The sequence below is a fragment of the Enhydra lutris genome, unplaced genomic scaffold (assembly GCF_002288905.1).
Source record: "Enhydra lutris kenyoni isolate GAN:26980312 unplaced genomic scaffold, ASM228890v2 scaffoldscaffold28, whole genome shotgun sequence".
In the NCBI taxonomy this organism is placed as follows: domain Eukaryota; kingdom Metazoa; phylum Chordata; class Mammalia; order Carnivora; family Mustelidae; genus Enhydra; species Enhydra lutris.
In genome coordinates, this window is record NW_019154112.1 from 18318298 (window position 1) to 18335131 (window position 16834).

The following is a 16834-nucleotide window of genomic DNA, read 5'->3' on the forward strand; positions in this document are numbered from 1 at the left end:
TTCTGGGAATAGGCGAGCTCTTTCTGGTCACATGGCTTTTGCATGGGCAAATTCACCTGCCCAGAATGCTTTTCTCTTCACCTTACACAGATAGATTCTTCTTTTCCATCAGGTTTTTCTTTAAAAGTCAACTCCCTAGCAAGACTTCAAGTTTACTTTGGGGAAAAAAAAAAAGTTCTTTTCTTTGCATTACCTTTCTTTTTTTCTTTTTTTTTAAGATTTTATTTATTTGACAGACAGAGATCACAAGTAGGCAGAGAGGCAGGCTCCCTGCTGAGCAGAGAGCCCGATGCAGGACTCGATCCCAGGACCCTGGGATCATGACCTGAGCTGAAGGCAGCAGCTTAACCCACTGAGCCACAGGAGCCCCTGCATTACCTTTCTTAACTCCTTGTTTGGTCCTCTCTTGGGCTTTTTTGCAGGCAGCAAATACCAGTTCTCTTGTGTACTCAGTTTTATTGGTCTTTCTTCATTAGAAAACAATCTTTATGACGACAGGCTAGGTTCTTTTCGATATTCAATAAACGTTTATTGAATGCAGACATACATAAATAAATTAAATATTTAACATACAAAAAGGTAGGCTAAAGCAGTACAATCTTGAGCTAAATGGTGCTAAATTCACTTGAATTTTAATCTCAACTTTATTACTAACTAGCTATAAGACTTAAATTTTTTTTCTTGCAGGGGTGCCTGGGTGACTCAGTCAGTTATGCGGCTGCCTTTAGCTCAGGTCATGATGCCTGAGTCTCAGGATCAAGTCCTGCATCAGACTTCCCACTCAGCAGGGAGTGTGCTTCTCCCTCAGATCCTCTCCCCTCTCCTGCTCTCTCTCATTTTCTCTCTCTCTCAAATAAATAAATAAAATTTTTATTTTTTTTAAGATCTTTCCTTTACCAACTGTATCATTAACTGTAGTCACTCTACTATATATCACATCCCAGGACTTATTTATTTTATATTATTTATTTTATAATAAAATTTGTACCTTTATAATAAAAAATACTTTTTAATAAAGTTTTTACCTTTTGACAACCTTCATGCATTTGCCCATCCCTCTATCACAAGATACCTTTATAAGCCTAGAGAAACAACATTATTGGGAGCACAGATTATTTTAAGGTGTTAGGTTTTGTTTTGTTTTGTTTTCAAAGATTTTCACTATTTATTTGACAGAGAGAGACCACTAGGAGGCAGAGTGGTAGACAGAGGGAGAGGGAGAAGCAGACTCCCTGCTGAGCAGGGAGCCCCATGAGGGTGATCCCAGGACCCTGGGATCATGACCACAGCCAAAGGCAGACACATAACCAACTGAGACACCCAGGCCCCCCAAGGTGTTAGGTTTTTACTTAGGAAAGCTCTTGATTTAAAAAAAAAAATCCTAAAGAAATGTGACATTTTTTTCCTATTGTCAAAACCCCAAATTATCAAAGAGTCATGTTTCTCATAGCTTATTTCATTTTAGCAGTCCTATCACATTTGTTAGCCACATATCCCCTCATCATTGACCCCCATGTAGTATACACTCAGCTTTTGGGTGGGGTGAACATGGCTGATGCCAAAGAGATCATATTTGTTAGTTTTGGATCACTGAACTTCTCTATCTTTGCCTTCATTTCCATACCTATGAAACAGAGAAAGCAATACCCATGCCATGTTTTTCAGAGTGCTTCTGTGAAGTCAAGTTGAGGTAACGGATGTGAAGACACATTGACATTTTCAAAATTATATAATAAAAAATTGTATCATGCTAAGTACAAAATGCAGATTCTGGGGGGGGAAATAAAAATAAAAGCTGAAGTTTCAAAAAACAAAAAATAAAATAAAATAAATAAAATAAAAAATTATATAAGTAAAAGATACTTCTCCAACCTCATCTTGAAAAATAATAAGGACAAGATTTGAATACAAGAAGAGAACTTGGAAAAGTTTTAGCATGAATTGTAGGAAAATTAGTCCCCATTCTTCTACAATGAAAACGGTAGTGGAGAGGCAGATTGGAAAATGATTGTTCATGAAAAGAGACGGTGGGAAGATTGTTTTATAACACTGAAAGCATACAAGCTGCATTTTCAGGCCCCATTACTAAGAGAAGGATGGGCACTGCTTCCAGTATTGGTGACACCTGGAGGATTTAACTCTCCTTTAAATAGAGGTGGGACAGATACAAAGTAGCTCAGCGACAGCACCAGGTGAAACACACTGTCACATCTAAAATAAAGAAAAAGGGGGAAATTAGAGCAACCGTGGATACCTATTTTCTAGTCTCTTCCTTCTTCCACTTGTCTTCCCAATTCCTTCACAAACTGTAGCTAACTGATTACACTGCTCTTTAGTTTTAAAATTCAGCCCCCTACCAGAACCTCTCCTATCGATAGGGATTGGGGGAGCAGGAGATGGACAGGAGGAAAACCAGAACTAAGTCAATACCATAATGATTGTACACTGGAAGCATGTTGCTGTACAATATCGCCCCAGAGCCGCTTTATCAATGAACATCCTACTGCGTCCCGAGATGTAGGTCAGGCTCATTGGAAAATATCAGCCGCCGATCGCATGCAGTCTTCATGATATTTCCAGACCGGGTGCGCTGCTGATTCTTGCACACTGGAGTGCATCTGAGCTGCGTGATGGAGAGGGGACACCTGTACCTTAGGGACGCAGGTGAAGTCCAGTCTACCTTCCTGGTACTTTTCCTGGCGCTTCCTCATTCCTTCCCTCAGCCTCTCACTCTTCATCTCCATATCCCCTGCTGTCTTGGACCCAAGTTCCTCTGCTAAACGATGCTTTTCCCGCTCTCTCCTTTCTCCGCACCTCAGCCGAAGACAGAGTGCTTCACACAACTGGGCATGCCTAATAACCAGGGAAAGCTCGGGTTGCAAGAAGAAAGCGCTTGCACCTTCGGAGCGGCCCTCCCCTCTGCAGCTGCCTCCTGCCAGTCAGGCGATCCGACTTGCAGCGAGGCCCAATGAGAGTCCGCAGCCTTCGCGGGGGCCCGGCCTCTCCGGGCGCCACCACCAATGAATGGTTGGCGGAGGTGGGACGCGCCCTGTTCCCGCCTCTCCAGTTAAGGCCGCGGATGTGAACCGGGGCTCGGCGCGAGAGAGGGACGACGGAAGAGACCGGCAGGTGTGGGCGCGGGGCCGAGCAGCCCGACGGCGGGAGTCGCAGTCGCTCGGTGCATGGGCCAGTGAGGACGCGCGGAGATCCCCTCGCCGCGGCGGAGGCGGAGCAGCGCCAAAGGAAGGCGCTGCCCGGCGACCCTGCGTCCGAGTGAGCGGAACCTTGCTCTTCGGCGGGGACGGTCCGAAGTCCGCGCTATGGAAGAGGAGAAATATTTGCCTGAGCTGATGGCAGAGAAAGATAGCCTGGATCCATCTTTTGTGCATGCATCGCGCCTTTTGGCGGAAGGTAGGACTTGCCCCCACAGATGGGCGCAAACCACTGGCCGCTCTTCTCACCCGCGGCTTGGTTAGGGGAGTGAAGTTGGGGAGGGACGCCTGTCTCCTTCGCAGACACTGTCCCCCTGAAGATGCTCGCTTCAGAGCTCGGGCGGACCGAGCCCGTTCTTGGGGCGGGCAGCAGTGCTCCTTCTCTACGTCTTAATTTGGGGAAGACCAAAGCTACGAGACGTAATGGCAGTAGTGATGTGACCTGTTAGGATCATTGATGGAGAAACCGTAAAGTGTGGCGCGGTCAACAGGGATATTTTCACTTTGCAGAGGAAAGGGAAATCAGTTTGGGAGTAAATGGTGATCTGTGTGGTTTTCTAAGAGCTTCTTAGCTACAAATCAGCATATTTTTTCTTTCTTTATTTCTTTTTCTTTCTTTCCTTTTTTTTTTTTTTTTTTTTTTTTTGCTGCATTTCGGAAGTGATTTTGATACCCTTTATCTAATTACAGCCGTTCCTATGGAAAGTCTTAGAATTAACCTAGATTAAAACTATGCATGTTCGTATATGTTTGTGAATGTGGCAAAGGCTAAAGTGCTTATCAATTTATTTGAAGTGTGATGATTGGGTACTCTGAGAGATACTGGCCTCTGAGAACACTACACAAGTGATCAACTGTTTCACCAAGTGTGCATTTTCTTTTGTGTACCTGTAATGTTAAAGGAGATTTCATTCCCAGAGGAACATGTATATCTTATCTTTTGCGTTGCTTTGAAAGATTGTTTAAACACACGCACACAAACTTCGGTATGACAGAAATATTAGCCCAGTTACTCTATTCATCTTGAAATAATGCCATCTATCTGGTAAAGATACAATATGTGTAGTTATCTACACATGCCTTTTTAAAAACAACTCCAGATTTTTTTTTGATGAATCTTTCATTAATAATGAATTGCTTTATCATCAAATTGACTACAATGCAGTTTTGTAGCTTAGGTTGTTATGGACTTACCTATACCAAAACTAAAAGTGACAACTTCCTCTTCCTTGGCCCTTCTGCATTAAAAGAAATGTTTTCTTTTTTGAGACCTAGTTGTACATGGAAGGAAAAATTGTGATCCTCCATGTAGAATTCAAATAACCACTTGGTTTGTTTAAAATTTTCATTTATAGGGTATTTATAGCACAATGAAGTCCAAGTTATTTTTTTTTCTTTTTGCATACTAAACAATTAAGATTTATAATCAAAATCTTGAACATGTGAAACGGCTAAGCTGCTGCAAGGAGTAGGTTGGTTTTCCAGAGGATCTGGTAAGGTGAAAAGCAATTATGCCGACTACTATCTTGGTTACTGAATGAAAATAATAGAAATTAAGTTGAAAAGTAAAGTCAATTTAAAATTGAAGTTCTCCCTCTACTTTATTGAAAATAAGGATAAATGCATAAAAGTAATAGGAATATTGACAATTAATGAGTTAATAAATGCTTAAGATTGTTCAAAATGATTTAAAATGCAATTAAGCTTTCTGAAATCTTTTATTTCAATATATCTTACAGAAGCATCTTTATTACGCTGATAATGTCTTTAAAATGAAAAAAAAAAAGTTACGAATTGATCATTTTTTTCTGACCTGCTAATTGGAGTTCTCTTTGGGACAGCAGGCTCAATGATTAATTCATCAGTCATTGATGAGAAGTTAGTGGAGTTTGTATATGTTTCAAAACCACCACACTAAAGAAATGCATATGAGAAACTCTTAGCAGAGTGCATAAGTATTTCTGTGGCAGATGAAACAGTCAGAAAAGGCTGTGCCTTTGATTCTTTAACATTCTATCATTCCCAGAAACTTGATTTTTTGATACTTAGGAACATGTTTGAATGTACCTTGTAATTTAATTTTTTCCCAGTAGGGGGAAGCATGTCCTGCTTTTGTAAAGAATTAGGAGGCAAAAGCTCCTAAACAGAAAAACATCTAAGTAAGAAACAAAGAGAGGTGTTCAAATTTCAGAGAAATCATAATGAGGAAAAGAGAACGGAGGAGGTGATGATTATAATCTTGGAGTATATAAAAATTTATGCAAAAAATGCATAAGTTTTACACTAATTCTTTATTTCTACCTTAAGTTCTTTATATGTACTTATTAAAGAGTATAAGGTGAGTGTCCTTTGGAATCTCTAATAAATCTTAACGTACATTTTACGTTATAGATCTTTCATTGTTTTTTCAAAGGCCATTTGCCAAGATTTCCAGATTTTGTTTCAGATCTCCATAGGAGAATATGTTGAGATGATTTTATTTCTCTTACCTGGAAATGCACTGATTGAAGGCAGTGGCTATAAATAAACCTGACATAGATATTCATTTGGAGAGAAGGTGCACACTGAAGTACATTTCAGTCAGTACTGTGCAGACAGTCTCAAGACTGAGTGAGCAATAAAAATGATGCAGATGATTCAGTTCTTCAGAATGATTTTCTGGAAGCTAATATATATATATACACATGTAAGGTCAGTGATGTAAAGCAATGAGCTTTCACAGTGATTTATTTTGCATTTTTGATTGGCGATAAATGCAGGTCAGTGCTCAATTGCAACTATTTCGTAAGGCCATGGGGTTAAACATACTAGTTTCTTGATTATTTTGTTATTTTTATCGTAATTTGTTTTATTTCACTTGTTTCTGCTATGTGTTTTCAGTAGGTATGATTCTGTGAAAGCTAATGGGAGAACCCATACATTTTATGTATTTGATTGTTGCTTAGAAAAGATCTTGAATAATATGGTTTGAAGAGTGCTTATAATATGTTTGATTAATTAAAATAATTTTCCTCCTGTGATTATAATATTGTTTAATTATCCATTTGTTATGGAAGGTGCTTTTGAATATGATAAAACAGCAAACTCAGCATGATCCTTAAAGTTCCACTCAGCCTCTGAATTTGCTTGCCAGATGAAATTAGATGAGGTTATTTATATCTATGCTGCTTCTGGGAAGTGCACTAAACTGAATCCAGATACCTGGATTTTAATTCCACTTTTGCCTAAACAGAATGTTGATAAACTTCCCTTCCCCCAGGCCCTAGGCCTTGTCTCTGAAATTAAGGAGTTGGACTAAATGATGTTTGGATTTCCTTGTAGTCCCAGACTTAATTAGAATTATAAAGTTCTCCAGTCTGCAAGATTTCCTAACCTGACTTCTTCACAAAAATTGGTAGATTCATCATTGTTTTGGTTGACTGATCAAATAAGGAAGTCAAATATTGCCAAATATCCCAATAGTTAATTTGTTTGTTTTTTTGTTTTAACATTAGGTGCTATTTTAAAATTCCGGTGAAGAGCATGGCCTTTCATCTAGGATTGGCTTTCGTGTTTGTAGGTATAGAAAAACTTTTAAAGCTGTGAGAGAGGGGTGCCTGGGTGGCTCAGTGGGTTAAGCCACTGCCTTCGGCTTAGGTCATGATCTCAAGGTCCTGGGATCAAGCCCCGCATCGGGCTCTTTGCTCAGCGGGGAGCCTGCTTCTCCCTCTCTCTCTGCCTGCCTCTCTGCCTACTTGTGATCTCTGTCTGTCAAATGAATAAATAAAATCTTTAAAAAAAATTTTTTTTAAACTATGAGAGAAACAGGAAATAATATTTATCACAAATGCTGATTTGCGGTGACTTAACTACATGTAGATTCTCAGTAAGGATCATTATTTAATTAGGTTGTATTCCTCAAAATTTTTTCCACAAAGCAAAGAGAGTTCTTAAATTAAAGAAAGGCATTGGAATAATGTCTAAAATTAGCATCTGATAAAAAAATAGTATTCACATGACTTTCCTTTTGATCAGTGTAACCCATTTTTTCTCCCTGTACATTTGGGATAATCTGGTTTGTTTCTTAAATAAAAAATAAAAATTAGTGAAAAAATAAATTTCAAGGTATTTTTGATTTTCAATTGAGACATAATTATGATACAGTGCAGAAACTTTGCTTTAGCAAATAAAACACTTGGGACAGAGTGTTGACACTTCTGTCTACCATGAAATATGGGATATGTCATTTATCTCCTCTCTGATTCTGTTTCTTCATCTGTAAAACAGAAAAAGTTGTATCTACCACCCATGGTTATGTTAAGTTTAAAAAATTCTGTTTGTGATAATATAAGCAGTATTTTATACAAACATTTATAGATCTTTTATACAAATACAACATAAACAAATTACACAAATATAAAATGATGCTTTTAAGATTTTCTTTAACATTTTAATGGTCTTGTGGACTTGACGTCACCTTGAAGCTTGGCTTTGTAAGAAAATGAGCACTGCCTTTACTCTTTGGATCACTGCTGAGTAAATTTTGAACTTACAGACCGAATTATGAAATAAATTGTCTTATGAAAAATTATTCCAATCAGGGTTTTTAAAACATCGTGTTCCGTTATGTTTCCAGTGCTCACTTTCAGTGTTTTACTTGAGCTTACTTAGCCCTTGTCCCATGTCTTTCCAGGGTAATTCCAAACCTCCTCAGGCCTCCTCATAAACCCACACATCCTTCACTCTTGGCAGCTGACTTCATCCTCTGTTTTAGTAGGAAATGAATATATCTCTTCTGACATTTTTCAACCTCCCATCATCTAAAGACCTGCATAGTCCTTCTTATTCTCCTTCATTCCCAGAAGGTGATATGTTTCTTTTTTGTTCTAGGCTGACTTGTGCACCAGTATCCTAGATCCTAATGCTTATTGTGTCCTCTAGACTCATTCCATAGTTCTGTCTCTTCTGCAGTATCTCCAATTCCCTCTCCGCTCTTTTATAGTAGTAGCCTGTAATTGATCCAATCTGAATAACTTAAAAAAAAACATTTTTTTCACTTGCCAAAAGTAACCCCAATTTTCTCTCTCCATACTCCTTGTTTCCTTCAAGTTTCCAGTAATATTAGTCTTTACTTAGCTGCCTCACTTTCTCAGTTAACCTCTTCAAAGCTCTTCATTCTGGCTTCTGTCCTCTTCGTTGTTGTAAAACCAGTGACCAGGAGACAGTCATCTCCGAATTGCCAAATCCAATAATATCTTTCTGACCTCTCATCAGGTCTGTTGGCTGCAGTTTCCACTGTTGGCCTTTTCCCAGTTTCTTAGCTTTGCCCTTGGCTTCCATGCACTACCATATTCCTGATTTACTCTTCTCTGTTTCTTGTCCTCACCATCCTTTATCTGTCTTCTCCCCTCCCCAGCTATGCTTGCCAAGTAATTCACTCAATGTCAAAGTTTGACTGTGTCACACTTGTTAATAATATTCTCTTTGGGCAAGCCTCCTCTAACACCATGCCAGCAGCGGGAGAGGGGACATTACCTTAACACCTGCAGGTGGAGGTGAAAGTCCATGTTCCCCACTAGGGACCCATTGACACCATTCCGGCCAGAAACGGGGAGGAACACTGTGTTCCTGCTTCCTACTTGGGACTCCAGGGACACCAGTAGGGTTGGGAGGCCTTACTCCTGTTGGAGCATGATGAAAATTCCAGCAGAATGAGACCTCCGATACCACCCTGGCTTGGAGGGAGAAGGGCGTCTTGTTACTCTTCATAAGATGGAAGTCCAAGGTTTCTCCATGGCCTCCACTTCAGGACACATACTTACTGCGGGTGGAAATGAAGTCCCTGTTCCTCATCTAGTCTTTTCTGATTCCAGCCAGAGAGGAAAAATATATCTCTTTACATTTGGGTGAGATTGGAAGTCTAGGCTCCTCTACTTAACCTTTTTTGACAGAGGTGAGCATGAGAGGCTGTTTTGTTTTGTTTTGTTTTCTTCTTTCTTTCTGTATTATTTGGCTAGAGAAGGATGTCTGTCTAAAAGTTTTCTATCTTGCTAGGTTGCTCTCTTTCTAGTCCTTTGGCTAGCAGGCTTCTCTTGAGACTTTTTTTTTTCCTTTCTGTCTGCTTCTGTTGACTTTTCTGGTTTGCCAGCTTTTCTCGTACCCACTTTGATGCATCTGCAGCTCAAGAAAAATTAAGGAAACTACTCCCATCTCATTCCTGGGTCTTGTGATACCTCGCCAGCCAGCCTACTTCTTTCTTCCTTTTGTTACTGAACCCAGAAGTCAGATCTGTGTGTCTGATGCACAGTAAGGCAATCTCTAAGTCACCAGGTTTAAAGCAGTAAAGGTTTATTCTCAAAAGAGCAGCCCAAGGAGAAGGCAGGGATTTGGTTAGAAATCTGCCTTGTCTTTGTTGAGTCTAAGGACTATGGAGCTAGCAAGGTATGTGGGAGTTGGGGTGGGTACTGGATGGGCCTTGAAACTTATTTACAAGGAGAGGCTCAAAATTTTTGAGATTGTGTGCTGTTTTGGACATCCAGGCTCCATTCTAGGGCCCTGGTGCATTATATTCGTGTCTGCAGAACAGGTGTTACCAAGTAGCTTCCTTCCCTGGTTCTTGCAGGTAGTATTGGAAAAAAATAACAAAGAACAAGGTTGATAATTCTTGCATGGCTGTGGAGGAATGTGCCTATGTGTATCGTGTGAGGTTATAATGGAGGAAAAGCCTAGAGTGGGTTGACATGAATAAAGAAGTGGGAGCCCAGACTTCACAATGTCTTCTATGTTTATTTCATATGTAATATTCAGTCCCTACTTATTTGTGTATTGTAATTTCTTTCTTTTTTTTTTTTAAGATTTTATTTATTTATTTAACAGAGAGAGAGGGAGAGAGGAGAGAGAGATCACAAGCAGGCAGAAAGGCAGGCAGAGAGAGAGGGGGAAGCAGGCTCCCTGCTGAGCGGAGAGCCCGATTCGGGGCTCGATTCCAGGACCCTGAGATCATGACCTAAGCTGAAGGCAGAGGCTTAACTCACTGAGCCACCCAGGAGCCCCTGTAATTTATTTCTTTATAAAATTTTCCTGTGAGAGGCACTTGGGTAGCATAATTAAGTGCGTTGGACTCTTGCTTTCAGCTCAGGTTGATGAGATCAAGCCTGGAATGGGCTCTGTGCTCAGCACAAAGTTTGCTTAATACTCTCTCCCCCTCTGCCCCTCCCTTTCCTTCCCTGGGCCTGGAGCGTGCTCTTTCTCTCTCTAACTCTCTCTCTCTTAAATAAAAAAATAAATCTTAAAAAATTTTTTTTTCTTGTAAATGCATGTTAGGCATTGTACATTCATATTTCATTAACTGGTTATATATGAATGAGAATGACCAGGATAAACCCATCTGGATAATGGGCACAATATCTTATTTCAAAGATGCTTTGAGACAGTTTCTGAAACTGAGATTGAAGTGATGTCTGGTCATTATTCTTAGTTTTTCTGTTTAAGTATACAATCTAGAATGAAGCTCTTTGTTTCCATAGCAGGTGAAGGGAAAGAAGTTTTAGATGTAGTTTTTAGAAACCCTTGGAAATAATTCTATAGTATTGCCCACTTTTCTTATACCCTCATTTGTTTGACACCTGATTTGATCTTTTTTTTTTGTCTGAATATATAAGAAATGTGTCTTAATTGGAATTATATTCTGATAACAGTTTATTTTTTAAAGCTGTAAACAGTGAAAGATTTAATAAATTCAGAGATTGAAATATGATTCTTTTTCTCACAAAAATGGTTAATTTCAATAAAATAAGTGTGATATGGAAATAGATTTATTAAAAATAATGGCATACTAGTTGATAACCGATTTGCCAAATTGTTAGCAAATACCTATGCTGTATGACATCTTCATTTTCTCAATATTTTATGTTTTGTTAATGAACATTATTGCATCTTTTATTTGTTAAAAACTTGAGAAGGCATAGCCAAGCATCCTGTTGCTCAATTATTATTAACTACTTTGGGAAATAAGTCATTTGTAGCATATCCTCTTTTGTCTCTTGCACACTATTTCCAAGCAGATTTTGCAGTAGAGAGGTAATGAACATTTGAGAACACCAGAATGACAAATTTTTAGGCTGTTTACTATAGATACCCTTATAGTTTAGCTACAGTTTGGGATCAGATTAGGATTCTACTACATTTAACTATGTAATCACACATGCACTTTAATGTGTGTTGGTACCATTTGTCTGCAACATGTGCTGTTGGTATTTGAAGAGGTAGTAGATGTTTAGTGTATTGTTTTCTGAATAATCTGTGGGAGATTCAGTATATACATAAGCTGCAAATAGCAGTGCATGGGAAGATCTGCTAGGTTTTACAGACCAATGATATCACAGGGATTCATGATTCTTGTTGGTCATGGTTTCCATAGATTCTTCTTCATTGTTGTCATTGCTTTCAACATTTATTTGGAGATTACTCCTTTGTCAGATGCCATTCTAGAGGTTTTGCATGCATTACCACAATTAACTCATCCATCAATCCTGTGTGATAGTTATTACCATCATCCTTGTTTTACAAATGGGAAAAATGAAAAATTAGGGAAGTCAATTTATCTCAAGTTACACAACAAATAAATTGTAAATCTGAACCCCAGGCTGTCTTACCCAGAGATCACATGTAACCATTGCACGGTACTGTCTCTTGTGTAAGAGACACAGTTTTAGTAAGGCTTTAAATGAAGGGCCAATATTAATATGCAAAGTATGCCTAGGAGATCAGCATGGTTGTTGCCATTAACTTCTGAAATAGGTTCCTGAATGCAAGTATTGGATGAAATTACTTCACAATATTGTTAGATAATTATAGTATATAAAAGGTTGGTGAATTTATAAGCGGGGGAATTTTCCTAAGTACAGAATTGGGTTAAAGATTATTCAGATAGCCTAAATTTTCCGAATGTCCTCTATTGACAGTGGTTTCTGAGGGAGTTTGGTGATGAGGTGGCAAGGAACAAGAGAACATTTTCCACTTTTTTTTTTCTTTTTGAATCCCAAAACGTGATTGGAGAACTTTGTGTGATTTGCTGAGGCATTTTTCTTTCCGTGTTTATTAGAAAATTACTTATATTTGCCGAATTTTTCTAGGGAAGGACAGCTATAGGTCCTCTCTTTGTGTCTTGAGGCGGTGTTGTTTTGTTTAAAATTTGGAAGTGGGCAAATTTCACATGTGGTCAGAAGCAGATAGCTCAGCAACATGGCTTGATTAAAATGTTATCTATAGGTTCTGTGGTTTTAGGATTTAATAACTTTGAAACGGATTGGTTGGTATTATTACACTGTTATCAGAAATGGCACAATTGATGCCTACTTCCTTTAAAATATTAAAGATTAGATTTTACTCTTCTAATAGAAAAGCAGAATGAATGTGTTTTCTCTAGAGTGTAGATATTTTTAGCAGGTTTATAGAATTGTGTGTCAGAAAATGATGGGCCCTGGCTACAACTCAGAAGAAGGAGCCTCTGTCACAGAAACTCAGTAAAGGGGCTGAAGGAGAAGAAATTTGTTAATTTGAGAATAGAGGGATGACTAAAGTAATAGCTTCTTTTATAGAACTTACTACACCCTGGCTCAGGTCCTTGCATTATATCCCAAAGGCAGGTAATGCTTCACCTATATATGGGGGAAGATAAAGAGGTAGATTAGAGAGTAGCATACTCAATTTGTTTTTTTTAAGCAGTAAGTCAGAAGTTATATAGATGTTCAATTATAATATAAAAGACTGTCAAAAAGCAACCATCAAACATTGAAACATTAAACAATATTGAGTATTACTGGTTTAGGGGAATACCAAGAACATGGCTTGATAAGTTTTAGAGGAGTTAAATACCTGTAACTATAGAATTTATTGCTTCTTTTAAAATAATTTTCTCCAGCAAATTTAAGGAATTTGATACACATGCAGCAATACACTCATTGTGTGAAAGAACACTATAAAATGCAAACAGTAGATGAATGAATACATAATAGAATACATTTCTTACATGTTTTTAGGCTTGTAAATATTACTTAAGTGGGAAATTTAAATGAGTGTTAAGTTGAATTAGGTACCATTCATGTCTCCAGATAGTCTAAGTTTTTCTTTCTGGGAGGGAAAAAAAAAACAACCAAAAACAAAACAAAACAAAAAAAACAAAACTAGAAGCTGCCTTTTTATCCCTCCAAGAGCTGGTGGAAGAGGAGGCCCTTAAGGAATTGTGTGAAGATGAAAGAACATTTGGTGTGCTGAGGCAGATGGCATTTTATTATATGATTTTGTTTTGGAATGAACTGGGATGATAGATGGCTGTGCTTTAAGCTAGTATCCTGAAATTGGTGAAAGATTGGAAATTATATCATATCCACATAAGGAAAATCTAGTAGAATAAAGCATTATGATAATTAAAGGCCACTTAATGGAATTAGATGGAAGTGTTAAGTGTTTGAAATAAGTTGCAGTAAGCCAAATGGTTTTCTTTGAATAGAATAAGTGTGTGTGTGTGTTAAGCATATACTGGACATAGGTAATGAATGAAAAACAGTGCAGACTTGGTTCACTGTTTTTTATTATCTGTGCTCTATATTGCCATCGGAGACTTAACTTTAGATTGGGGAGGTAACAAGAGTTTTAGGCAATTAAATAAGGGCACCTAGGTGGCTCAGTCTGTTAAACATCTGCCTTTGGCCCGGATCTGGGATTGAGCCCTGCAATGGGCTCTCTGCTCCGCCGGAAATTTCCTTCTCCCTCTGCCTCTGCCTCTCTCTCTGTCTCTCATGAATAAATAATAGAAAAAAAAAAAAGAGTTATAGGCAATTAAATAATTCCCATAGCATCTGCAAAATGCAATCATAAAGTAAATAGATGATGCTTTAGGAGTGCTGGCTAGGGCACCTAAAGGAGTCTACGTGTAAGGGCCTCTTCAGCCAGAGTGGCCCCACCCCGGTTGAACTGCCATTTTGTTGTAAAACTTAAATTGACTTTGCCCCCCCCCCCCAGGGGAACTTACTTAAAAACAAGTCCCAGAAACCAGTCCCAGGTAACAAAGTCCAAATACAAGGGTGGGTCAGGCCAGGTGGAGGTATTCAATCAGTGGGGGCGCACACCGTCTCTTAGCTACCAAGGAGTATGGGCCCCGCCCTTTGGGCACCTTTTGGGCGCCAATTCTGAACTAGGTGATAGGCTGGTTCAAATGTCTGCTAGGGTAAATTGTAATTCAATTGGTCGCCTAGCATCACTGTGGAGTTTCCTGTGTGTGTTACAATCTCATTGGCCACCTGTGTGTGGCCAGGCCCAACCACACGGCTTTTGCTCTATAAAAGTTAGTCTGGAGAGCAGGGAGGGGTCGTCCTCTCTGTAGGGGCGGCCCCACTGGTCTGTTTGACAGTCAGTCTGATTCTTGATGCTTGGTGCGAAATAAAGCTTTGCTTGACTTTCGCTTTGTATCAGTCTTGCTCCTTTAATCACGGACCCATTATTGGGGTACCCAATTTTGCGGGGACCCAACATACGGAAGTCATGGTTGTCTTCAGTCGGAAGGGGCATGTTAGTTGAGGTCTAACAAATAAGTAGTATATGGCCAAGATTCGGGGAAGAAGGATCTAGAAGTATACAGGGCTACAGCAAACAACACCTCCAAAGCCTGAAAAAAGAACATTTATTTGAATAAGTATAAGTTAAATGGGATATTGTGATTTATAATAAGAAATACATACTCAGTTTTTCTTCTGTGTTCCTGTCAGAGCTCCTAAAACTTTTGGAATTTCCCGAATACAGCCATTAAGGTCTTTTGTTATGTTAATGAAGTGATTTTTCAAATTTACCTAAGGATGGGAGCTGGTTGTCAGGAGAACTAACCCTATGATTAGATGGCTATAACTTTCTCTTCCACTCCCACTGACCTTCCAGAAGGGAAAGTGGGGCGTGGAATCCATTGCCAGAGGCCATTGATTTAAGCATGTAATGCAGTCTCCGTAAAAACTCTGAAGGACTAGGTCAAAGAGCTTCCTGGTTGGTGAACTCGTGGAAATTTGGGAGAGCACTGAGCTCAGAGAGAGCATGGAAGCTCCTCAACCTTTCCCCCGTACGTTACCCTGTGCATCTCTTCTGTCTGGCTCTGAGTTATCTCCTTTGTAATAAATTGGTAATCTAACAACTATGATGTCTTTGTGAGTTCTGTGAGCTGCTCTAGCAAATTAATCGAACTCAAGGAGGCTATGAGAATTCTCCTGACAGCCAGTTTGTTAGAAGTGCAGGTAGCAACCTAGATTTGCAACTGGCATCTTCAGTCCAAGGAAGGGAGGATTGGAATCCCCAGCCTATAACTGGTCAGTCAGAAGTACAGGTAACAACCTGGGCCTGCAGTTGGTGTTTGAAGTGGAGAGGGGACCGTTTTGTAGGATTAAACCCCTAACCTGTGGTATCTGATATTATCTCTGGTTATAGTGTCAGAATTGCTTGTGCTGTGTGGGAGGGAACTCCTGCTCCCACCCTACCCCCCAACTTTGGAATTGGGTCAAGAGATCCAAAAGATTAAGTATGTTTGAAAAATACAGTAAAAGAGAAAGCGTCAAGAAAAGTGGGTGTAGGGGCGCCTGGGTGGCTCAGTGGGTTAAGCCTCTGCTTTCAGCTCAGGTCATGATCTCAGGGTCCTGGGATCAAGCTTCACATCGGGCTCTCTGCTTGGTGGGGAGCCTGCTTCCCCCTCTCTCTCTGCCTGCCTCTCTGCCTACTTGTGATCTCTCTCTCTGTGTCAAATAAATAAAATAAAAAAAAATTTTAAAAGTGGGTGTAATGAGAATGGTAGTGGCTTAGTACACATACTCTGTAAACTACTGTGTTAAGTTTGGATTTATGCGAAAAGCAATAGTAAGTCATTTAAAGGTTTTTAAAAGGGCAGGTATGACATCAGAGTTTCATTTAAAGCATAGCATGGCTGCGGTGTTGGAGAATGGAATCAACAGATAAAAGACATAGGCAGGTCATTGGATAGCTAAAGCAGCAATCCGGGAGAGAGAAGTTATGGTGACCTGAATTCAGATAATGAGAGATATGAAGTGGACATAACTAATAGAAATTTAACAAATAAAAGATAAAGGTTCAGAATGGATAGAGGGTTTGAAAAATAAAGGGTGGTCAAGGCTGTTGTCTGGGTTGTTCCTTCGTAATAGTGGTATCAGTTGTGGACTGGTTTGAAGGTGGTATCAATTATTAAGATAGAAATTAAAGGAGGTTAATGCTGAGTTCAGGTGGATATACATACATAAACGTGAAAACGCACTTGAAGAGTAGGGTTTGGAGTAAGATATGTGTTACCTGTAACGGTTTCATTAGCATGTAGGTGATAACTGACTTTGGAAGTTAGAAGAGCTCACCTAGGGGGAGAGGATATGGAGTACAACAGACAGGAGATTTAGGATAAAATCCTGAGGAATGTCTGCTTGTAAGAAGATAAAAGAAAAGTCTGCAAAATTGACTAAAAGGACTTCCCTAGAATATAGGTAGGAAAGATCAAGTAAGTTCAGTGTCAGATAGAGTATTGGGATGATGAAGGATTTGGTTAATATTTTCAAGTGCTGCAGATAGGTCAATTAAAACAAAGATTATACATTTCTTTTTTT

At 39.2% G+C, this 16834-nt stretch overlaps 1 protein-coding gene across 1 annotated transcript in view; it reads left to right on the plus strand.

Annotated features, from left to right (window-relative positions):
* The first annotated feature begins 3320 nt into the window (after nucleotides 1–3320).
* The window catches only part of LOC111152333 (KH RNA binding domain containing, signal transduction associated 2), a 574955-nt gene continuing 561441 nt past the window's right edge, over nucleotides 3321–16834 (plus strand). The window contains exon 1 of the mRNA XM_022510830.1: nucleotides 3321–3411. Within this exon, the coding sequence (XP_022366538.1) occupies nucleotides 3321–3411 (91 nt within the window). The remainder of the gene's footprint in view (nucleotides 3412–16834) is intronic.